At 39.0% G+C, this 26,712-nt stretch overlaps 1 protein-coding gene across 1 annotated transcript in view; it reads left to right on the top strand.

Annotated features, from left to right (window-relative positions):
* Positions 1-26,712, top strand: part of CSMD1 (CUB and Sushi multiple domains 1) — a 1,526,452-nt gene that overhangs the window by 966,756 nt on the left and 532,984 nt on the right. Inside the window, exons 8-9 of the mRNA XM_075202483.1 lie at positions 1,140-1,227; positions 19,913-20,037. Coding sequence (XP_075058584.1) covers positions 1,140-1,227; positions 19,913-20,037 — 213 coding nt within the window. The remainder of the gene's footprint in view (positions 1-1,139; positions 1,228-19,912; positions 20,038-26,712) is intronic.

Here is a 26,712-nt window from a genome sequence, read left to right as displayed (position 1 = left end):
AAGTGAAAGGTTATAAGTGGGAAATTTTGTGTTAAGCCCACCACCAATAGGCTTTGATTAGTGTAAAGTTTTTGGAACTTATTGGATTGGGTGTAGAACTAAATCTGGTATAGTACTAAAGATTTGATTCCATGTGCATGGATTCTCAATGATCAGTGTTTGACATTGTGGCCAATAAAGTCCTGGTGCAATGTGGCTGGTCACCTGTCACTGGTAGTGAATTGGTGGCAGATTGACTCCCTCTATTCTTTTTCAAGAAAGTGAAAGTGTGATTTCTGGATATGTGGACTGGGGCTTCTTAACTTAAAAAATAATTGAATATTGTTAGAGACATATAGGAGTTGATTATAGGCGCTTGGTGTTAGGGCTTGTCACATCCGTGATTGTGGTGGGGATCCCATGTGCAGCGGTTGGGAGCAGGGTGGCGTAACGGTGGACCCACCATCCTGTGTTAACGCAGCTAATGTGGTTACACTGCTAAGCAAGCTGCGGGTACACTACTCTTGTATCAAAGATTCTGCATTTTGTTAAACCTTCCACTCCACTGCACCCTTCCAATATGTTTATTTATTGCACAACCATTTTTCACTAGTGATTATTATATGAAAATGGGACCATGAATCTGCAGCTGAATTCAAATTGTTTTATGCGAGATCTTATTCTTTTGGATAGGATTTTGACTACCTGTTAACTACTCCTTGAATGGCGACATTAACTTTGGTATGTCTATTACCTCCTTTTATAACACAGCCACTATTCCCAGTCATTAGTTATATCAAGTATTATTGTTTTAACACAAACTGCAGCCTCACAGCTCTGGGGTCTTGAGTTTGTTTCCTGAGTGGAGTGTAATTTTGTGTGGGTGTTCTAGTTTCACCTACAGTCAATGTAATGATGAGCTTAGTAGCTGCTGGCTAAAATTGATTATAATGGCAGTATGTGTGTGTATGTATGCTCCAATGGGGCAGGGACTGATATGAATGATAAATATACTGTCTACAGAGATGCAAAATAAGGTGGTGCTGTATAAATAAAGATAATAATAATATAGAAGCATTACTTTGCAATTGTTTTATAATCATTTACTACATACAGAAAACATATATTAAACAATATATATTTTTCGGACTTTATTCTAGTAAGTCAAGGTGGTGTGCCAACAGCTACTGACATGTGCCCAGATCCTGGCATACCAGACAATGGGAAAAGAGCAGGGTTTGATTTCAGGTAAGTTCATCATTTTAATTTAATTTAAATTATGTGTATGTGCAAACAGAAGAATCATTTTATTATTATTTTTTGTACCATTACAAAATCATGGTATGAAGCTTCAATATGTAACCCTGCCTGACCATCCAATGCTAATGTATGTTTATTCCTAATGTGTGTGCTGACCCTGCACAGGTTGTACATCCCACAGTGACATGTATATGCAGGAGTGTGTTTTAGGATCAAGCCCTATAATCAGATGGGAAAAGTTTGAATCCATTACACTAGGCTATAAATCAATTATTTAAACATCCCCAACTAATCAGGGTTGGCGACTAGGGCTACATAATCCACAGGTCTCCACTTCACTAGGGGTATTCCGATATTAGGGCAACAGGGCTCCAGACTAGGTTGAACATGCATTATCTGTATTAACTCTTTGTTTTACATTAATTTAGTTTATATGGCATTTTATTAAGAGGATTACAGATCAGAAAAACCTACAAAGTTCATAATATCAACTGCATAGTGTAAAATCAGCTGTGGACCTGCTGTGCTCCTGCACAAAGATTTTCACCAAGATACATGAGATTGCAGAGCAACATGAAATTTATGGAGTAAAAAAAAATGTGCACAGGCAGATGGCAGAAGTGAGGTTGTTCCTTGCAAAGTGCGGATTCACCGGATGGGCATAGTTTTAGTTGAGTAGTAGAGAAATGAGATTTCCTTTTGTGAAATGAGATTATTGTAATAATGAATGTTGTGGCCTCATTACATTTAGTGTGACCATTTTGTGTCTCCTTGTTTCACTTCAACAAAGAATTTTAGAGAGGTTTGAGAACTTTCTCTGAAAGTTCTTACTATATTATATGAAATATTCTTACCTCTAGCAATAATCTTTTATGTGCTGTTTTTTATACTAGCAAATTTATATTGCATTATATTGCTGCAACCTTGGTAGGCACATCTTAAAAAATGTTCTAAACAACAAAACTATCTTTTGGTTCTCAAAACACACAATATACTTACCATGTTATAAAAAAATAGTGTTATTATGAAGCATAATACAATAAACATGATTCTACGATAATGTAGAGATCTAAATATTCTCTCAAAAAAAGTGAAATAGTTTTCTTTATTACAGAATGTGGATGTTCTGTTTGTCAGCACTACAAGAAGCATGTTACAAGTGACTAGAGGGAGGATGAGTAATTGGATTTATGTTGGAAGGTTTTGATGACATTCCAGAAAGCTTTTTTTGTGCCAAAGACTTATTGCTGAATATGAAGCAGTAATAGATTAACGGTGCTTTAGCTGTAATTTGCATTTCCTTGTCAGCTTTCATAAGATATCAATTCAGCCAGAAATGTTCCATCTCAAGCTTTAGCCCCAATCATAAAATATCAATTGTTTGCCATACCTATTAATAGTATCCTTCCTGTCTCTTTTTAGTGTTATTAATATTATTACTATTATTATCATCCTTTTTTTCATAGCTTCACAATATTTCTCAGCACTGTGCAATCAGAGAATTTAATGCACATTAATATAACTTCTATACAGCAGACACACACACACACACACACACACACACACAAAGGGAACTTTAGGCAAATGCCAATTAAGTATACAGTATGTCTTCTAGCAGTAGAAGAAAAGGAGACCACCAAAAGTAAGACCATGATTTGGAGTTAATATACAAGCTCCATGCAGAGAACTCCATAATCTAAATCGATCACAAAGCACTGGGGCATTGTACAGGAATATTACAACAGTGACAGCGCTTAATTAAGGTTGAATAGAGGTGTCAATCGAGTTAATATTTTAATGGTGTTTGAGTTTTTGAAAATAGAATTATATAGAGTTGAAATGCAGGAGGAAAAAGCAGTAATTAAATGGAAATGCTGATGAGGTTCCCGAGACAATTTATTCACAAAAACAAGTTATATACCTTCTAATTACTTAATATATTCCATGGCACATAAACATAACCAATATTGTGATATTTTTCTTAGCTATTTACCTCTCATTCCTCTGTTTATGCATACCACACCCCTTGAGAATATTTAATATGCAAATGAGTTACAGTAGACAGTTTCAACATCTATTGTAGAAATTGTAAAATACAAATGATCTATGAAACTTTTGAGTTAAACTATGACTAGGTAACGTTTGTTTTTCATCACAGTGAAATTAACTATTTTTTAATATTTTTTATTTCATTGTGGCGTTTCTTAGGGTCATATATTATTTTAGTGAAGATCATAAATGCCCAACATGACCCTCAGAGCTCTTAGTATGCCACTTACATACCTATCAGACCTCCCTGCATGCCATCAGTTTACCCACATGCCCCTTATGTGCCTATCAGCCGCCCAATATGCCATCAGATCTCCTCACATGCCATAAGATCTCTCCAAATGCCCCTTACTTGCTTATCAGACTGTCCCACATGCCATCAAACCTCACCATATGCCCCTTACATGCCCATCAGCCAACCCTATTGGGGGAACACACTACACACACCCCTCCCCTGATTTTTAGTTGTTTCAGTGTGACCTCTCTGCATTGTATAGAGGAGGTGCCAGCTGCTCCCAGTCAATCTTAACTTCAGTCAAATTGGGAGCAGCTGACTGGGGCCCAATGTGTCCCTGCTGATGCCCAGAGCACCATGATGCAATCTCCTTTTGGCCAGGAACCAAATTTAAAAGTTCAAAGAGCCACAGGTTAGCCACCATTGTCCTATAATAAGGTATATTAGGCCTCAACATGATGTTTTTTTTAAAATGTAGTGTATATCTTGTTATTACTGGAATCATATCATTATTTGTAAAGTATACATTATTACACAGTTGCACAATACACAATCTGGGCCTTGTCCAATTGAACGCTCATTAGATAAAGCCACTCATCAGTGAGATCTGTTACAAGCACCCAATTACACTCCTGGGCAAAAAGCTCCCCACTCTTTTGTTTTTGGATATGTAATAAAGTGTAGTTGTATATTTACAGTTTAAAAAGGATAATGCAAATGATTGAGGACATATGTAAATTGTTTAAATCATTTTCATTTTATGTAGCAAATTATTTGGTTAGCAGGGATATGTGGTATTAGTGATTGTATACCAATTATACTCCTAATCATTAAGCTACAGAATATGCAGCAATTAAATGAGGGTGAAGAAGCCAAAGAGCTACAACCCTCTGAAATGTAACATTTATAAATGCCTACAACTTTAAACTATGTATGTGCTCGAGGTGAAAAGGACAATGCTGACGATGACTGATGCATACTGTATGTATCAATGGCTGTTAAAACAAAACAATGCTAGTTATTTGTCTTTCAGTTTAATTTAGACGTTTAAACATCTTTATTCTCTTAAATATTGCAGTTGGTGGGGTTCATAAGCTAATAATATAGTTCATACCAAAGACCAAAGCAAAGGGTAAAATTAAATTTAATAACTAAATATTATATAATAATATTTTCATTTTTTTTTAATTGCTGCTCTAAACCATCTTATATATGTCTCTTTTCACTGAAATATTGCATTAGTTGTGGTTGAAATTATTTTAATATATTCAGTACCTCAATCAATATTAAAATGCTAACTGACATGATTAATACATTGTTGTTATTAATAATAATAATAATAATAATAATAATAATATTATTATTATTTATGTTACAAGATATATTTATAAACTAGGCACCCAACACTAGCAGGAGCTGAAGACAGGACAGATACTGTATCTTTCAACGTATGGATATTGATCAATTATTAATATCAGAGTTTTTTGGTATTGGTCATGAGCATATATACTAAATATCTGCACTGTGAAACTATGACCTGTGCCTTGCCACACAGGATACTATATTAAACAACCTTTAATACCTATTAGTCTGACACCTTCAGTGATGCCACAAATTTGTAATCACAAATGCCTAATAAAATGTAAGGCAATTATTACATTTTGAGACAGTATTTATAGCACTTCCACACCTTGGGTATGTCTTTCTTCGGCACAAATACATCACAGCATTAAAGGTTATACTCTATGTAATGTTGTCATTTAATAGTAGATAGGTTAAGAGATTAAAACATCCTCAAATGAGTCCTCAAGGAGAAATTTTCTTTAGCTACTCCTATGTAAGTAGAAAGGGATTTTGATTTTCTCCATATTATTTGATACTGTTTTCTCATTCCTATCATGTCTCTATTGTTAGCATTTTGTAAAATCAACTGAAATATTTATTGAATTAAGTTGTGTTTGTATATTCAAATGACAAGCTAGATCCAGTGCTATTTCCTAATTCTAATACATTCCAGAAATTTGGGATTTATTATTGAAGGGTAAACAAAGCCTAAAGCTGTGTTTAGAGTCTGGTGGTGGCAGCTTGCTTTAAGAGTTCAGGAAATAAAATATAATTAGTTGTAAGCGTTACCAGAATTTAAGGAATAGTTACTGTCAAGCAGTAACAAGATGTAAAGTGACTGGAAATTTAAGGTTAGACACTTTGACAAACATCATATATTAATCAGTAGAAACTTACTTTTAAGGATATTTAAATAACATATTTGCACATATGTTATATATCTGCTATACTGTATTTTTAAGTTTGATATGTGCTAGTCACAAAGTGCAAAGCTAGTTACCAACACCCCTGAAAAAACCTTTAGTGCACTCAGCGCATCCTAACTGTCCCAATGTATAATTGGCCGATTATGTATAAATTCTAATAATATGTGCCCATTGCTACTCACTTAAATATATAGATGACCTATTTGGGAAATATCATAAATGAAAAAAAATTTTACATGGAAATATACATACTCAGTGACCATTTTATTATGTACACCTACCGAGATTGGGTAAGACCCTCCTCCCTTTGTTAAATCTATGCCATTATGAATTCAGGCTGCTTTGGGGCAAAGTTCTGGAAATATTCCTTAGAGATTCAGCGGAACAACAATGCCTGCCCAGAGTCATTTTCGCTGATGTCTTGTACACCAGGATCCTCCAAGCTCTAATAGCTCTCTTGACAATCTACCCTCCTTATATTCTTGGCTGTATACACAGGGAGTAGGGTCAAATGTCTCAATCTTCCCCATTTCGGCAGGGGTCAATCAGTGGATGCTTTAACTGTTAGACATACCATCTCTGTTACCTTGATTATACAATGGAATGGCTTGACTCAATTAGCTATTTGGCTGGATACACTAAACAAAGGGTTACAATACAACATCAAGGAATGACACTTCACACTTGCGTGAAAAAATAAGACATTTCACACATTGTATCTGCAATATTACACAATCTGAGTCTGTGATACATTTTGATACAATAACATTTATATTGATACATGTTAATACATTTCCCAATGCTATTTCATCCAGTATATTACCAGCAAATACATCCAAGTACTGTCACTTCTCTAATGGCGGATTCCAGCGGAGATGAATTAATAGTCTGTGATGATGATGTGCACACTGATGAGAGTGAGGATGATGCTGAAGATGATGACGACAACATCTTGACAGTGTAGAATTCATTTCACAGCACTGTTGGTCTAACATGCCTTTAGGGCATTGATAGCTGGTTTAGTGGGGGCCCAAACAAACCAAGCACTTCAGCCACAAAAGTGGCAGCCCTTGTCGCTGAAGTGCTTGGTTTGTTAAAGTGTGCATGTCCTTTGTAAGATCCAACATATGGGTGGATGGGAGGGCCCAAGGACAATTCCATCTTGCACTGTTAATCTTTCCTGGCACTGCCATTACTCTAACAAGCCCATTGTTAGCTTGTTTAGGGAGGGCCTAGCAGTGATTAAACTGTATTTTTCTGAATTTGAACTAATAAGTGTAGGGTCTAATAGATACACCCTTATAGAAGAGCTGCTTTGGTCATTTTTATTAATCTACAAGTCTTTGCAGGCTTTTTTTCTTCATTTGCACTAATAAGTGTAGGGTCTAATATACAAGACGAGTGCTCCATTGCTAACAGTCAATGATGAAGAGGAAGACAAGCAGGCTTGTCTGTAGAATTTGCAGGCAAATTCAACAGTGTTACACTGAATAAACAGACACAAAGGGGGAGAAGGAGAAGAGGGAGTGAGAAAATTAATCATGTTCCTCTTAATCAGGACTGTCAATGGTGTTATAGCCTCTTAGTAGGCTGTGGATCAGCCTGCGACAGTCCTGGATGGTCATCTTCTCCCTTTTCAAGATGAGGCGATTCCTGGCAAGCCAAATAGCGTCCTTAGGGGCGTATTCAATTGTTAGCGTTAACGCTAACAAACGAGCGCTCGAAAAATCTTAGCATTAATACGGTAATTACTCGCGGAATTTCAGCTCGCAGCTCCCTGAGCTGCGAGCTGAAATTCCGCGAGTAAAATACCGTATTAACGCTCTTCGCACGCAATATTACCGTATAAACGGTTATATTTTTTGAGCGCTCATTTTTCAGCGTTAACGCTCACAATTGAATACGCCCCTAAGTTCATTAGGCTCCAGGCCTCCTGGATTGCCCCAATGATGTGGGTCCCAGGAAATAATCCATAAAATACAGAATGGTATGAAATCAAGTTCTGGGCACACTGTCCTTATGTTCATGTTCCAAGGCATCCAACAGTGTCTGTGCAGTGGGGCAGTCCCAAAAAAACCCACTGTGCTGTTTCCCTTCTGGTGATGCATAAGGGGCAGTGGACATATCGGCACAGGTTCTGGGAGTGCATGAGTGTCCTGAGAGGCAGACTTCTGTAGGTACAAAATAATACCTAAAGTATGTGATTTTAGCTCAAAAAATTTAATTTTCTAAGAAATGGCTAAACAAAAGCATACCTATCAATTTTAAAATGTTAGTTTCCGAGAGCCCGCGGGGGAGGTGGGTATGATGGGGGGCGGGGCTCCAAAATGCCCATAATTTTGGGCCCGCCCCCTCGTGCCGTTTGGACCCGCCCCCACTGCCAATTGACGCGAACGTTGAATCGTGGAGTTTGGGACCTAATTCTGCCCACATCACTAGGAAGTGGGGCACTTCCCAGTGAAGTGGGCAGATCCGGGAGATTTCCACACTCTCCCGGGAGTCCGTGAGACTCTCGCAAAATGTGGGAGTCTCCCGGACATTCCTGGAGAGTTGGCAAGTAGGAACAAGACCAAAACCAAAACCCGAAGGTAAACCAGATGCAAAACCAAAACACGGGGGTCAGTGAGCATCTCTAATCTATATATATGTATATATATATATATATATATATATATATATATATATATATAGATATATATGTAGCATAATATTATAATCTTATATGACTCATGGTATTGACATGCTTGTATGAAGAATTTACAACTTTAATGTGAAGCTTTAGGCACTTGGAGGAGCAATAACTAGCTAAAAAAACAAGGAAATGTCATGGTAAGCATATAAGAAAATATAGACAGAGAACAGGATAAACATGTCGGTATCCATCATGTAATCTTTCTGAGCAGGCCTTAAGGTACTTTTGTCTGTTTTGTGCCGAAGCCACACAAGATAACTGAATAAATCATGGGAATGTAATTTATATAGAATTGTGTTAAAATATATCCTGCATAAGAAGAATTATCATGATTGAGAACATATTGACTTTGCATCTTGCATTGTTAATAAGAACACATCATGGAATATAAGAATGCAGCAAATGCAAATTACTTATAGAATATATATATATATATATATATATATATATATATATATATATATATATATATATATAAAATATGTTTTTTATTTTTCTTTACTTTTATTATATATGCTGAGGAAATAGCATTAATTATGACTGGGGTTTGGACATCATCTATGGTTCCCACAGATAAAATTAGTATTGGAATAATAAACCACAATTAAATTCATGTTATCACTTATCTGAGCATTAAGGAAATGTTTAACATTATGTCTATAACCAGACATACATTATCTTTTCTTATTTGTTATTACCGTTTATTTATAAGGTGGCAACAAATTATGTAGCATTGTAAATTGAAGATTGAGGGGCTCATTATGCAAATAATATACAAGTGCATGAAACAAAAAGGTATAAATGTCCCTGCCCAAAGTTAGCATATATGTAGCAGTTCCTCATATATGTCTGTTTCTAAGTTGAAGATAAAGCAGTACAGAAAAAGTGGATTTAACACTCATCTGGAAAGTGAAACTGCATCATTTCTTATACCTACCACTCAGAGGTATAACTAGATATTTGTGCGCCCCATAGGTACATTTTATAAAAGTCTCCAGGTACTGTCCAAGTGTAAACAAAAACCCAAAACAAACAAAACACATATACGTATATGGCTTTGACCAGATGGACACCACCTAGCCTGAGCATAATTGCCGGCATATCTCCATTTATAAAACCCCACTTAGCCTCATTTATTTTATGAAGATGAAGCTAGGTACCATGAAGTCATATATGCTGGTAGATACAAAGTAGAGGAGTAAGAAGTATCACATTTGCGATAAAATGTATTACAATTAAACAAATTTAATTGGTATCAATGGTTTAGTAAGGTTGCTGGAGACTGCACATGCCTATACCTTCTTCCCATTCCTGTTGTTAAAAAAAAGATGGTCAATATGCTGCCAGTAGGGGTGTGGCCAGTGTATTAGGCCACAGTATGCAAAATAAAATATTTTTTTCCCATTGTTTGACTTTGCTAGGTTGGTACAAATATAACTGTAACTTGTTTTCGCTGACAGCTCCACCACCCTCCTTTAATTACATCCCTTCACCCTACCACAAATGTATTAGTCCCATGACAATCTAACTTCTACTTCCCCACAGGCTTTATAAACATCACCCTTATCACCACCCATTCATTACCTCCAACCCCTATTATTCATCACCCCCCTTTTTTATTACTTTATTGTTTTCCCTACTGTTTTTCATCATTCCATTACTTTTAATTATCTAACTACCACCCCTTTCATTAACACTGTCCCTCTATGATTAGAGATGAGCGGGCTCGGATATCTGAAATCCGAGCCCACCCGAACGTTGCCGATCCGAGCCGGATCCGAGACAGATCCGGGTATTCCCGCCAATTGCAAAACTGAAACCGAGGCTCTGAGTCTGATATATTACAAAGTTCACTGATTCAGCAGTATAAGTCCAGTGGTACTGCTATATTACAAAGTTCACTGATTCAGCAGTATAAGTCCAGTGGTACTGATATATTACAAAGTTCACTGATTCAGCAGTATAAGTCCAGTGGTACTGCTATTACAAAGTTCACTGATTCAGCTGTATAAGTCCAGTGGTACTCTCCTGTGCCACATATAATTTTTAAAGGCTTTGCCAAGTGTGTGTGGCTAAGGGGTACGCTCTCTTGTGCTACATATAATGGAAAACAAAAATTTGGAGGATAAAGTAGGGAAAGATCAAGACCCACTTCCTCCTAATGCTGAAGCTGCTGCCACTAGTCATGACATAGACGATGAAATGCCATCAACGTCGTCTGGCAAGCCTGATGCCCAATCGCCTAGTACAGGGCATGTTAAATCCCAAAAGCCCAAGTTCTCAAAAAGTAGCAAAAAGAGAAACTTAAAATCATCTGAGGAGAAACGTAAAGTTGGCAATATGCCTTTTACGACACGTAGTGGCAAGGAACGGCTTAGGCCCTGGCCCGTGTTCATGACTAGTGGTCCAGCTTCACCCAAGGATCTAAGCCCTCCTCCTCCCCCCTACAAAAAATTTAAGAGAGTTATGCTGTCAGCAACAACAACAAAACAGCAAAGAACTCTGCCTTCTAAACAGATGAAATCACAAATCCCCAAGGCAAGTCCAAGGATGTTGGTGGTTGTGAAGCCTGACCTTCCCATCACTGTACGGGAAGAGGTGACTCCATCCAGCATTTGCAGCACACCCTCTGCATATGTTGGAAGGATCACCCACAGTGTAGATCCAGATTTGGATAATCAAGGTGTCAATGTTGTACACCGGGAGGAGGCTATTGATGTAGCTGGCGCTGTGGAGGAACTTGATGATGAGGATGGTGATGTGGTTATTGTAAATGAGGCACCAGGGGGGGAAACAGCTGATGTCCATGGGATGAGAAAGCCCATCGTCATGCCTGGTCAGAAGACCAAAAAATGCACCTCTTCGGTCTGGAGTTATTTTTATCCAAATCCGGACAACCAATGTATGGCCATATACAGCTAATGTAAAGCTCAAATAAGCAGGGGTAAGGATGTTTCCCACCTAGGGACATCCTCCCTTATATGTCACCTGAATAACCTTCATAGTTCAGTGGTTAGTTCAGGAACTGGGCCTAGGACCGTCATCAGTACAGGGACACCTAAATCCCTTGGTCCTGTTGGATACACACCACCAACACCCTCCTCGTCAACTTCCTCCACGATCTCCATCAGATTTAGAACTGCAGGCCATGTCACCAGCCAGACTGAGTCCTATTCTATACGGGATTCATCCGAGGAATCCTGCAGCGGTACGCCTACAACTGCCACTGCTGCTGTTGCTGCTGTTAGTCGGTCATCTTCCCAGAGGGGAAGTCGTAAGACCGCTACGTCTTTCAAAAAACAATTAACCGTCCAACAGTCATTTGCCATGACCACAAAATACGATAGTAGTCACCCTATTGCAAAGCGTATAACTGCGGCTGTAACTGCTATGTTGGTGTTAGACGTGCGCCCGGTGTCCGCCATCAGTGGAGTGGGATTTAGAGGGTTGATGGAGGTATTGTGTCCCCGGTACCAAATCCCGTCGAGATTCCACTTCACTAGGCAGGCGATACCAAAGATGTACAGAGAAGTACGAGCAAGTGTCCTCAGTGCTCTTAAAAATGCGGTTGTACCCACTGTCCACTTAACCACGGACATGTGGACAAGTGGTTCTGGGCAAACAAAGGACTATATGACTGCCAGTAGGGGTGTGGCCAGTGTATTAGGCCACAGTATTAGGCCACAGTATGCAAAATAAATTATTTTTTTCCCATTGTTTGACTTTGCTAGGTTGGTACAAATATAACTGTAACTTGTTTTCGCTGACAGCTCCACCACCCTCCTTTAATTACATCCCTTCACCCTACCACAAATGTATTAGTCCCATGACAATCTAACTTCTACTTCCCCACAGGCTTTATAAACATCACCCTTATCACCACCCATTCATTACCTCCAACCCCTATTATTCATCACCCCCCTTTTTTATTACTTTATTGTTTTCCCTACTGTTTTTCATCATTCCATTACTTTTAATTATCTAACTACCACCACTTTCATTAACACTGTCCCTCTATGATTAGAGATGAGCAGGCTCGGATATCTGAAATCCGAGCCCACCCGAACGTTGCCGATCCGAGCCGGATCCGAGACAGATCCGGGTATTCCCGCCAATTGCAAAACTGAAACCGAGGCTCTGAGTCTGATATATTACAAAGTTCACTGATTCAGCAGTATAAGTCCAGTGGTACTGCTATATTACAAAGTTCACTGATTCAGCAGTATAAGTCCAGTGGTACTGATATATTACAAAGTTCACTGATTCAGCAGTATAAGTCCAGTGGTACTGCTATTACAAAGTTCACTGATTCAGCTGTATAAGTCCAGTGGTACTCTCCTGTGCCACATATAATTTTTAAAGGCTTTGCCGAGTGTGTGTGGCTAAGGGGTACGCTCTCTTGTGCTACATATAATGGAAAACAAAAATTTGGAGGATAAAGTAGGGAAAGATCAAGACCCACTTCCTCCTAATGCTGAAGCTGCTGCCACTAGTCATGACATAGACGATGAAATGCCATCAACGTCGTCTTCCAAGCCCGATGCCCAATCTCGTAGTACCGGGCATGTAAAATCCAAAAAGCCCAAGTTAAGAAAAAGTAGCAAAAAGAGAAACTTAAAATCATCTGAGGAGAAACGTAAAGTTGCCAATATGCCATTTACGACACGGAGTGGCAAGGAACGGCTTAGGCCCTGGCCCGTGTTCATGACTAGTGGTTCAGCTTCACCCACGGATCTTAGCCCTCCTCCTCCTCCCCCCCCCTACAAAAAATTGAAGAGAGTTATGCTGTCAGCAACAAAACAGCAAAGAACTCTGCCTTCTAAAGAGAAATTATCACAAATCCACAAGGCGAGTCCAAGGATGTTGGTGGTTGTCAAGCCTGACCTTCCCATCACTGTACGGGACGAGGTGGCTCGGGAGGAGGCTATTGATGATGTAGCTGGCGCTGTGGAGGAACTTGATGATGAGGATGGTGATGTGGTTATTGTAAATGAGGCACCAGGGGGGGAAACAGCTGATGTCCATGGGATGAAAAAGCCCATCGTCATGCCTGGTCAGAAGACCAAAAAATGCACCTCTTCGGTCTGGAGTTATTTTTATCCAAATCCATACAACCAATGTATGGCCATATGTAGCTTATGTAAAGCTCAAATAAGCAGGGGTAAGGATCTTGCCCACCTAGGAACATCCTCCCTTATACGTCACCTGAATAACCTTCATAGTTCAGTGGTTAGTTCAGGAACTGGGGCTAGGACCCTCATCGGTACAGGGACACCTAAATCCCGTGGTCCAGTTGGATACACACCAGCAACACCCTCCTCGTCAACTTCCTCCACAATCTCCATCAGATTCAGTCCTGCAGCCCAAGTCAGCAGCCAGACTGAGTCCTCCTCAATACGGGATTCATCCGAGGAATCCTGCAGCGGTACGCCTACTACTGCCACTGCTGCTGTTGCTGCTGTTAGTCGGTCATCTTCCCAGAGGGGAAGTCGTAAGACCGCTAAGTCTTTCACAAAACAATTGACCGTCCAACAGTCGTTTGCCATGACCACAAAATACGATAGTAGTCACCCTATTGCAAAGCGTATAACTGCGGCTGTAACTGCAATGTTGGTGTTAGACGTGCGCCCGGTGTCCGCCATCAGTGGAGTGGGATTTAGAGGGTTGATGGAGGTATTGTGTCCCCGGTACCAAATCCCGTCGAGATTCCACTTCACTAGGCAGGCGATACCAAAAATGTACAGAGAAGTACGATCAAGTGTCCTCAGTGCTCTTAAAAATGCGGTTGTACCCACTGTCCACTTAACCACGGACATGTGGACAAGTGGTTCTGGGCAAACGAAGGACTATATGACTGTGACAGCCCACTGGGTAGATGCATCCCCTTCCGCAGCAACAGCAACAGCTGCATCAGTAGCAGCATCTACAAAATGGCTGCTCATGCAAAGGCAGGCAACATTGTGCATTACAGGCTTTAATAAGAGGCACAACGCTGACAACATATTAGAGAAAATGAGGGAAATTATCTCCCAGTGGCTTACCCCACTTAGACTCTCATGGGGATTTGTGGTGTCAGACAATGCCAGTAACATTGTGCGGGCATTAAATATGGGCAATTTCCAGCACGTCCCATGTTTTGCCCACACCATTAATTTGGTGGTGCAGCATTACCTCAAGAGTGACAGGGGTGTGCAGGAGATGCTTGCGGTGGCGCGCAAAATTGCTGGACACTTTCGGCATTCAGCCAGTGCCTACCGCAGACTAGAGGCACATCAAAAAAGCATGAACCTGCCCTGCCATCACCTCAAATAAGAGGTTGTGACGCGCTGGAACTCCACCCTCTATATGCTGCAGAGGATGGAGGAGCAGCAAAAGGCCATTCAGGCCTACACAGCCACCTACGACATAGGCAAAGGAGTGGGGATGCGCCTCAGTCAAGCGCAGTGGAGACTGATTTCCGTGTTGTGCAAGGTTCTGCAGCCATTTGAACTTGCCACACGAGAAGTCAGTTCCGACACTGCCAGCTTGAGTCAGGTCATTCCCCTGATCAGGCTGTTGCAGAAGCAGCTGGAGAAAGTGAGGGAGGAGCTGGTAAGCCATTGCGATTACACCAAGCATGTAGCTCTTGTGGATGTAGCCCTTCGTACGCTTTGCCAGGATCCGAGGGTGGTCACTCTTTTAAAGTCAGAGGAATACATTCTGGCCACCGTGCTCGATCCTCGGTTTAAAGCGTATGTTGTGTCTCTGTTTCCGGCGGACACAAGTCTACAGCGGTGCAAAGACCTGCTGGTCAGGAGATTGTCCTCTGAAGAGGACCGTGACATGCCAACAGCTCCACCCTCATTTTCTTCCACATCTATGGCTGCGAGGAAAAAGCTCAGTTTTCCCAAAAGAGGCACTGGCGGGGATGCTGATAACATCTGGTCCGGACTGAAGAACCTGCCAACCATTGCAGACATGTCTACTCTCGCTGCATTGGATGCTGTCACAATAGAAAAAATTGTGGATGATTACTTTGCTGACACCATCCAAGTAGACATGTCAGACAGTCCATATTGTTACTGGCAGGAAAAAAAGGCAGTTTGGAAGCCCCTGTACAAACTGGCTCTATTTTACCTGAGTTGTCCTCCCTCCAGTGTGTACTCGGAAAGAGTTTTTAGTGCAGCGGGGAACCTGGTCAGTGAGCGGCGAAGGAGGTTGCTTCCTCATAACGTTGAAAAAATGATGTTTATAAAAATGAATAATCAATTCCTCAATGAAGTACAGCACTGCCCTCCAGATACTACAGAGGGACCTGTGGTTGTGGAGTCCAGCGGGGACGAATTGATAATGTGTGATGAGGAGGAAGTACACACTGTAGGGGGAGAGGAATCAGAGGTTGAGGATGAGGACGACATCTTGCCTCAGTAGAGCCTGTTTAGTCTGTACAGGGAGAGATGAATAGCTTTTTTGGTGTGGGGGCCCAAACAAACCAATCATTTCAGCCAAAGTTTTTTGGTAGGCCCTGTCGCTGAAATGATTGGTTTGTTAAAGTGTGCATGTCCTATTTCAACAACATAAGGGTGGGTGTGAGGGCCCAAGGACAATTCCATCTTGGAACTTTTTTTTTTGCATTATATGACCAATCAACAGTCGTTTGCCATGTTCAAAAAGTAAAACCAAATTTAAAAAAATTCAAGAAATTAAACCAAAAGTAAAATGCCGTGTCATAATTTAAAACAAGAGGTATTGACGTGCTCTAAAACTACTGTATTGTTGTTTATATTTTATAAACACTACACTTGAAAGCTTGAGTCTTTCAATAAAAAAATAACTGTCCATTGCACGAATATTTGCAACAGGGACAATTTTAGGGTTAAGAAAGTCAACTAATAACACTTCGACGCTGTCTGTCTTTATAAACACTACACTTGGAAGTTGGAGGAGGTATTGTGGCCCCGGCACCAAATTTACTACCAGGGCCACTCCACTGTGCAGTCCATATTTAGGTGTATCAGATATTAAACAACGGTGACAGTTGATGCCCAATTTTTTAATTATATTGTGGCCTCGGTACCAAATTGTGTACCGGGGCCACCACACTACGCAGTCCAGATACTTGTTTGGTGGAATTCAGACCAGTTGAGGGTTTTATTATTATATTGTGGGGACCACTCTATCTATACCACACTACAACTCTATACCACTCTATTTAATACATCAATTCTATTTAATACTTTAATTCTATTTCATACTTTAATTCTATTTAATACTTTAATTCTATTTCATACTTTAATTCTATTTAATACTTTAATTCTATTACTAATTACCATAAAGAGGAACTGCCGCTTCTATTTAATACTTTAATTCTATTAGTAGTTACCATAAAGAGGAACAAAATAAACCAATTTTACCAAAAGTATAATATGACTTAGACTTACAAACACTACACTTGAAAGATGGTGCCTTTAAATGAAAAAGTCAGTCTTCATTGCACGACTATGTGCAACAGGGACAGTTTTTTGGTTTACAAAGTCAACCAATAACACTTCGACCCTGTCTGTCTTTAACATACTTGATGGGATCTCAATGACAAATTGTCTGTACCATGTTTGGAGGAGGTATTGTGGCCCCGGTATCAAATTGGGTACCGGGGCCACCCCACTACGCAGTCCAGATACTTGTTTGGTGGAATTCTGACACGTGGAGGGTTTTTTAATTATATTGTGGCCTCGGTACCAAATTGTGTACCGGGGCCACCACACTACGCAGTCAAGATAGATAAATGCGTATCATAGATAAAGTACATTCAGTGGTGTGGGGCAAATTGAAAAATATTCAAAATGCACTGACATTATCAAAAACAAGAGGTTGTCACACGCTAAAACTCCAACATGTATATGATGGAGAGGATGGAGGAGCAGCCGTATGTGTAGTGTAATGCAGACCTGTTGAAGGTTTTTTATATATTTTATTGTGGTGCCCAGTGCCCACTCCTCTAGGCAGTCCAGGTACATTTATTGGTGCGATTCATAAAAGTTCAGGGTTTTTAATATATTGTGGTGACCCACTCCTCTACGCAGTCCAGGTACATTTATTGGTGCGAATCAAACAAGTTGATGGTTTTCTTATTATATATATTGTGGTGACCCACTCCTCTACGCAGTCCAGGTACATTTATTGGTGCGATTCATAAAAGTTCAGGGTTTTTAATATATTGTGGTGACCCACTCCTCTACGCAGTCCAGGTACATTTATTGGTGCAATTCATAAAAGTTCAGGGTTTTTAATATATTGTGGTGACCCACTCCTCTACGCAGTCCAGGTACATTTATTGGTGCGATTCATAAAAGTTCAGGGTTTTTAATATATTGTGGTGACCCACTCCTCTACGCAGTCCAGGTACATTTATTGGTGCGAATCAAACAAGTTGATGGTTTTCTTATTATATATATTGTGGTGACCCACTCCTCTACGCAGTCCAGGTACATTTATTGGTGCGATTCATAAAAGTTCAGGGTTTTTAATATATTGTGGTGACCCACTCCTCTACGCAGTCCAGGTACATTTATTGGTGCGAATCAAACAAGTTGATGGTTTTCTTATTATATATATTGTGGTGACCCACTCCTCTACGCAGTCCAGGTACATTTATTGGTGCGATTCATAAAAGTTCAGGGTTTTTAATATATTGTGGTGACCCACTCCTCTACGCAGTCCAGGTACATTTATTGGTGCGAATCAAACAAGTTGATGGTTTTCTTATTATATATATTGTGGTGACCCACTCCTCTATGCAGTCCAGGTACATTTATTGGTGCGATTCATAAAAGTTCAGGGTTTTTAATATATTGTGGTGACCCACTCCTCTACGCAGTCCAGGTACATTTATTGGTGCGATTCATAAAAGTTCAGGGTTTTTAATATATTGTGGTGACCCACTCCTCTACGCAGTCCAGGTACATTTATTGGTGCGAATCAAACAAGTTGATGGTTTTCTTATTATATATATTGTGGTGACCCACTCCTCTACGCAGTCCAGGTACATTTATTGGTGCGATTCATAAAAGTTCAGGGTTTTTAATATATTGTGGTGACCCACTGCTCTACGCAGTCCAGGTACATTTATTGGTGCGATTCATAAAAGTTCAGGGTTTTTAATATATTGTGGTGACCCACTCCTCTACGCAGTCCAGGTACATTTATTGGTGCGATTCATAAAAGTTCAGGGTTTTTAATATATTGTGGTGACCCACTCCTCTACGCAGTCCAGGTACATTTATTGGTGCGAATCAAACAAGTTGATGGTTTTCTTATTATATATATTGTGGTGACCCACTCCTCTACGCAGTCCAGGTACATTTATTGGTGCGATTCATAAAAGTTCAGGGTTTTTAATATATATTGTGGTGACCCACTCCTCTACGCAGTCCAGGTACATTTATTGGTGCGAATCATAAAAGTTCAGGGTTTTTAATATATATTGTGCTGACCCACTCCTCTACGCAGTCCAGGTACATTTATTGGTGCGATTCATAAAAGTTCAGGGTTTTTAATATATATTGTGGTGACCCACTCCTCTACGCAGTCCATGTACATTTATTGGTGCGATTCATAAAAGTTCAGCATTTTTAATATATATTGTGGTGACCCACTCCTCTACGCAGTCCAGAAAGATACCTTGTTGCAACGTTTTGGACTAATAACTATATTGTGAGGTGTTCAGAATACACTGTAAATTAGTGGAAATGCTTGTTATTGAATGTTATTGAGGTTAATAATAGCCTAGGAGTGAAAATAAGCCCAAAAACTTGATTTTTAAACTTTTTATGTTTTTTTCAAAAAAAATCCGAATCCAAAACCTTAAATCCGAACCGAGACCTTTCGTCAAGTGTTTTGCGAGACAAATCCGAACCCCAAAAATAACGAAAATCCGGATCCAAAACACAAAACACGAGACCTCAAAAGTCGCCGGTGCACATCCCTAATGTTTATACACTTATACAGAGGTTTATACTGAGATGCGGCACTTGTTCTCTTACTATTATGTTCGTTATTCCTTATGAAGGAATAGTTTCCTAATTGTAAAGTATTGTTTTCCACACTAGTTGTCTCACTTCTTATTTTCTGCTTATGAGTCAGTGTGTTTAAATGTCACATTGGTCACACACATTGAAATATGACAATTTTAACAAGCTCTCTGACTTGTCTCTGGGTACTTGTTGAAGAGCTTTTACAGCAACGCATGCCTCTAGTCTTGCTGATAGTTTGATGTTGTTCCATTTATATGTAATGTATGAATTCATTATTTTCTGTGCACACAATGAACATGTTTTACAAGTAGGAAGTATTTTCATTTTTGGATGCCAATTTTCTTCTACAGTCATTAAAGCATTGCCCATTTCTTACAATATGTTTTTGTTTCTGTTTTTTTCTGACTATTTCTAGAGTGGGTGCCAATGTCCAATTTTCCTGTGATGATAATTATGTGCTACAAGGCTCCAAAAGTATAACTTGTCAGAGAGTGACTGACACACTCGCTGCTTGGAGTGATCATAGACCAATCTGTCGAGGTAAGCGAGTGGGAAAGCCATTCAAATTTAAATACTTTAAAATTATAGTTTGCACATTGCTTTAAAAAAGTATCTTTGAAACTCATGCTACTACTACTATGCTCTTTATAACTTGAATATAGTTATTCACTTTTTTAAGAATACATTTTCCGTTAGGATGAAAAAAAACATGAAATGAAAATGAAAGTCATAAATTGCACAGGAATTTGAGACTGTCGGTACCAGCAAAGCAATAGCAGAATTTTGCTTTTCACGCTATCATTTCAAATAGAAGCATTTAGAACTCACCTAGCAATCATTTAAATACCACAGTATGTGGGGATAAAATAGGTTACTACGTCTAATTCTCCTAACATTGACGCTTGCTTCATAATATGCACACTTTGTGCAAGCATGTAAAAAATATTACAGGGGGTAAACCTATATCAATCCATTTGCCACCATAGACTTCCTTCAATTGATGTTTTAAAACCCCTATTATGCCGGAATTATTCCCATACCAGTAGTACAAGCTGCCCTCATTTAGAATAATAGAAAAAGTGAGTTCCTTAAAGTACTGAAATGTTCATGTTACCATAGAAACAGGTAGTGCCCCAAGAGTTCAGAGTAGGGTAAAGGGCACAATGATCTAATTTACACTGTAGTGGACATTCACTGAAGCACATAGAGTTATTGTACTTTAAATGTACAAATTCTTCAGATAGCTAATGTGTATAAATATGGGTTATTTCTGAAAAGACATTTCACATTCAGATAAGAAAAAATATGTCAGGACATAACATACAGTTTGAAAGTTCCTATGCAGTTGTAATTTCAATTATATAATCTTGACAAACATGACATAAAAAGTGCTATGCCATATTCAGATGTACACTGAAAAATACAGTATTTAACATATTGGTTATATTTTATTCTACTTTAATTGTACAATTTTAATTGTACAGATAAACAAAATAATATTTACTAAGAAAAACAGGAACTCCAAAAATTGAGCTGTTTAGTAAAAATGCATTGTGCAAGGTTACTCTGGAGGATGGAGCTTTAATTAGATTAACTTATTAACACTTTCATTTATTACATTAGAGGTGCATAGCCTATAGGCATACAGAATATAGGTATGTAATGCCATTCCTGGTTCCAGTACTGCATGAGGCTAACTGGAGGAGATACAGAAGGTGGCACATGGTAGTCATGTTATTCACTTTTGAATGACCGTGCAGATCTTCCTGCATCAGATTAAAAGTAAATGTGATAACTCTGGAGGGCAGGAGCTAGATTGCAACATGTTTCCATCTCCTGTACATGTGTTATGCTTTTTATTTATAACTTTTTATTGTACTGGTTTACTTTTAGTGGCTAAACTGCTTCCATGAGGTATTTATAATTTCAGTATTTGATGAAAAATTTAATCATTTTGGGAGTTTTAATGAAGTAGATCATTTTTTTTACAAAGATAAAACCTGTAAATGTTTTATAGTCATTTACAAATCAATTGAAACACAAGTAGCGCATATATTATATTATATGTGATATTAGTGGCCTCCAATCTTATTTCACATATGACATCAAACTCTGCAGTCTAGTATACAAATACTGATGCATTCAAAAATTGCACATTTCACAGAAACTCTAAGAGAAAGATAACATACGCCGTGTCAATGCAATTCACAAGACCTTACTTATACCACTTTCACACTGCCCCCCCTGTCAATATCCTGGGCTTATGAACCGGGATATTACCGGGGGACAGTTGAGGACACCCAGACAAATTCCCGGGTAGTACGTGTTAATGCTGAACACGGGTCTCCATGGCAACATCACAAGAAGAGCTCTGATTTGCTCCTCTTGTGATTTTTTTTTTACTTTACAGTGATGTTCAGTGAGACCTGGGATTTTCATCCCGGGTCTCATCGTCCACACTGGCGCCTACCCGGGTCAGACCTGGGAAAAACTCTACTAAAGTCCCAGGTCTACTTCCTGGGTCATCCGACTCGAGTAGATGCCCCGGGACCCATTCACACTGAGCCTAGACACAAGTAATCAGGGCTCAACCCGGCAAAAACCTGAGTATTTTTGACAATGTGAATGGGATATTAGTTGCATATCCAAGTATCTGAAGTGAAACGATGAACTGTCTAAATATCTAAAACAAAGGCCAGGAAATACACCACTTCTGTAGGAGTGTTAATGCAATTACTCTAGTTATTCTGAACAAGATCTAATCTGTAGAGCCAGGCTGTCAAATATACATCAGAGATGTTGACATAGAAAATAGATACATTTTAACGCAAAGTGGAAAATTAAAGAATCCAAAAGTCCATGTGTTTGCAATCAATATTAATGTGGACAATGAGGGACAGCAATGATAGTTTAATATTAAGGCGAGCTCAGGGAGGACAGAAACCTCCCGTGGAGCAGAAGGGCAAGGAGGGTTTTGGATTCTTAGAGCACTGGGCTGATTTCTCGGTCAGTTGCCATCTTTATTGTCGTGATAGATTGCACCTGAATGAGGAGGGGGCTGCAGTGCTAGGGGAGAGGATGGTTAGAAGGTTGGAGGAGATTTTAAACTAGGCTCCGGGGGGGAGGGGCAAGCAAGTATTTATGGGATAGACATTGAGAGTAGTAAGGAGGAATTTAACAAGAGTAAAGGGGGTGGAGAGGGGGGAAAGGGAAGCATAGCCGATAAGGAGCGGCCCTTTTTAAAGCTAAAAGAAATACCTAAGGGAGGCAATAGACTTAAGTGTATGCTTGCAAATGCAAGAAGCCTGACAGGTAAAATGGGGGAGTTAGAACTAGTAGCAATGAATGAGCAGTATGATATTATAGGTATTACTGAGACCTGGTGGGATGATACACATGACTGGGCAGTCAACTTGGAAGGCTATTCTCTCTTCAGGAGGGATAGGGTAAATAAAAGGGGAGGAGGAGTATGTCTTTATATTAAGCCAGAATTAAAACTAAGTATTCAGGAAGTTATATACGAGAATATTGGTGATAATATAGAGGCATTGTGGGTGGAAATATCCAGCGGAGGAAAAAGTTCAGAGAAGTTTCTGATAGGGATATGCTATAAACCGCCAGATATTAGTACGATTGAGGAAGCCCAACTTCTACAGCAAATTGAAAAGGCTACACAACTAGGTCAAATTTTAATTATGGGGGATTTTAATTATCCGGACATTGATTGGAGTACTGAGACCTGCGGTACAGCTAGGGGAAATAGGTTTCTGAGCACGCTAAAAGACCATTACATGTCCCAATTAGTTGAGGAACCAACTAGGAACCGGACTATACTGGACCTAGTAATAACAAACAATGTAGACGTAATATCAAATATTCAAGTAAAGGAGCACTTGGGAAACAGTGATCATAATATGGTCTCATTTGAAATTAGTTTCCAGAAACAACAGTATAAGGGATCAACTAGGACTTTAAACTTTAAAAAGGCAAATTTTAATATGCTAAAGGAGTCTATAAAGAGCATAGACTGGGACAAAGCCTTTGAAGGAAAAAATACGGAAGAAATGTGGGCTGTCTTTAAAATGTTGTTGGAAACATACACGTATAAGTTCATTCCTATAGGAAATAAATGTAAAAGAATTAAGTCTAAACCAATGTGGCTAAATAAAAAGGTAAGGGAAGAAATGCAAAGGAAGAAGTGTGCATTTAAATTGTTTAAGTCTGAAGGGTCAGAGGAGTCCTTCCATAGGTACAAGGAATGTAATAAAACATGCAAAAAGGAAATTAGATTGGCTAAATTAGAAAATGAAAGGCACGTTGCAAAAGAAAGTAAGACAAACCCCAAAAAGTTTTTTAAGTATATAAATGGCAAAAGGATTAAAAAAGATAATATAGGACCACTAAGAAGTGAGATGGGTGAATTGATAAATGATACTAAGGAAAAAGCAGAGATATTAAACACGTTCTTTTCTTCAGTATTTACCAGAGAGGAACAAATGGCAGGAGTAATACATAAAAATGGAAATGAAACCATGCCATTAATTAATACTTGGTTGTCAGAGGAAGAAGTCCAAAGGCGACTGAAGAATATTAAGATAAATAAAGCTCCAGGTCCAGATGGCATACACCCAAGGGTCCTTATGGAATTAAACTCGGAAATAGCTAGACCGCTATTCTTAATTTTCAGAGATTCAATCTCATCAGGCTCAGTACCAAGGGATTGGCGAATAGCAGATGTGGTGCCGTTGTTTAAAAAGGGGACGAGATCACAACCAGAGAATTATAGACCTGTAAGCCTGACATCAATAGTGGGGAAACTACTGGAAGGTATTTTAAGGGACAGTATTCAGGATTACTTGGTATGCAATAAAATTATTAGTGGGAATCAACATGGATTTGTGAGGGATAGGTCATGTCAAACTAATCTAATTAGTTTCTACGAGGAAGTTAGTGGGAACTTAGACCAGGGCAGGACAGTAGATGTGGTCTACTTAGATTTTGCAAAGGCCTTTGATACAGTGCCACACAAGAGGTTGGTTTACAAAATAAGGGAACTGGGTCTAGAAATCAAAATTTGTACTTGGATCGAAAACTGGTTAGAGAATAGGGAACAGAGAGTTGTGATAAATGGAACATTTTCTAATTGGTCAAAGGTCTTAAGTGGAGTTCCTCAAGGTTCCGTGCTGGGACCACTCCTTTTTAATATATTTATTAATGACCTTGGTGATGGTTTAGAGAGTAAAGTTTCTATTTTTGCAGATGACACTAAACTCTGTAAGGTAATAAAATCAGAGCAAGATGTAGCTTCTCTACAGAGAGACTTAAATAAACTGGAGGATTGGGCGGCTAAATGGAATATGAGGTTTAACACAGATAAATGTAAGGTTATGCATTCAGGGGTCAAAAACAAGAACGCAATCTATAAATTAAATGGAATTAATTTGGGAGAATCTATAATGGAAAAGGATTTGGGAGTGCTCGTAGACAGTAGACTTAGCAATAGTGCTCAATGTCAAGCAGCAGCTGCAAGGGCAAACAAAGTATTGGCATGCATAAAAAGGGGCATAGATGCAAGGGAAGACAGTGTAATTTTGCCACTGTATAAATCATTGGTAAGACCTCATCTTGCATATTCAGTACAGTTCTGGGCACCACTCTATAAAAAAGATAATTTGGAACTAGAAAGGGTTCAGAGAAGGGCGACAAAATTGATAAAGGGTATGGAGTCATTAAGTTATGAGGAAAGGTTAGCCAGTTTAGGCATGTTTACTTTAGAAAAGAGGCGTCTAAGGGGAGATATGATTACTATGTACAAATACATTAGGGGTCAATACAGAGAGCTTTCATGGGAACTTTTTACCCCAAGGACCATACACAGGACACGTGGTCATCCCCTAAGGTTAGAGGAGAGGAAATTTCACAACCAGCAAAGGAAGGGGTTCTTTACAGTAAGGGCAGTCAAGATATGGAATTCATTGCCAGGGAAGGTTGTGATGGCAGATTCAATAGATATGTTTAAGAAAGGGTTAGACAAATTTTTAGCGGAAAGGTGTATCCAGGGATACGACCGTTAATTTAAAATAAAGGATAGTAGTGGATATAGGGTAAAAATTGGATTGCAATATTGAGTCTGGGGGGGATTTTCAAAATTGAAACAGATGGGCGGTTGCCTACTCTGGATTAATTACAAATATAAGTGCAGGATCGCAGGAGATCCAAAATAGGTTGAACTTGATGGACTGGTGTCTTTTTTCAACCTCATCAACTATGTAACCCCTCATTTCTGCACAAATGTCTTATAAGCTTCTAACAGGTGATCGAAGAGGAAAATGCAACAATTTAGCTCTTTGTCTTACTTCAAGAGAGAGGGAAATGGCAAAGTGTCACTGATTTTCAGAGGCAGGCTAGGCTGTGGGGCAGGGGGGCATCTGCCTCCCCAGGCTGGTCCCATAGTGGGCTACCTTGGCTGGGGTCACTGGGCCACCTGCATTTTTTTCCCTTTAAAATGTTCCTAATAGGTTACTGAATCGAATCTTGCCCCCTGGGCTAAAATTTGTCAGCCCTCCCCTGCTGATTTTCCATTGCGGGTGGCATGTTTAACAGCAATTTAAAGTTCCAGGCCAAAAAGAGGATAGTGGTTAAATGCAAATAGGAAAGTAAGAAAGGAAATTCATGTTTTTTATAGCCCTTAAGATCCTTAGAAACCTATGCTGTTCTTTATAATGTCTTGCAAATATTTGTTTTGTTGATTGTTTGAAACCTAATTGTTGTGTAACTGTAGACATTTGGATACTAGATAAAAACATATAAGTTAATTTTTTTTAGGATATAATTATTTAGTTGAAAACCTCAACCACATAGGAAAGATAGATGTAATGAAAACTTTTTGTTACAATAGTCTTTCGTTTCCTCTTTACTTTGTTTCTGGTATCACTTTTCTGCCATCACTTCCACTCTGATTCTTCTACTGTAAAAAGAAATAAAATAAAACTCTAAAATATTTTAATGTATCACTAACACATAAACTTGCTCTGTCATATAGATGAAAATATGTAACAAAACAGTAAATGTAGTGTGCTTTTTGTAATGTTACAATAATAGCCCATAGGTGAAATTCTCCTATATACCAAATATGAAATAAAAATGTAATCTTTCATTACAGTATAATCACTTTTTGTTTTGTAGTCAATTTCTACAAATAAACATGAACTGTGG

Source organism: Mixophyes fleayi, chromosome 3 (assembly GCF_038048845.1).
Source record: "Mixophyes fleayi isolate aMixFle1 chromosome 3, aMixFle1.hap1, whole genome shotgun sequence".
Taxonomy (NCBI): Eukaryota; Metazoa; Chordata; class Amphibia; order Anura; family Limnodynastidae; genus Mixophyes; species Mixophyes fleayi.
Note: the sequence above shows the minus strand (reverse complement) of the source record. Positions and strands in the feature narration are given on the sequence as shown.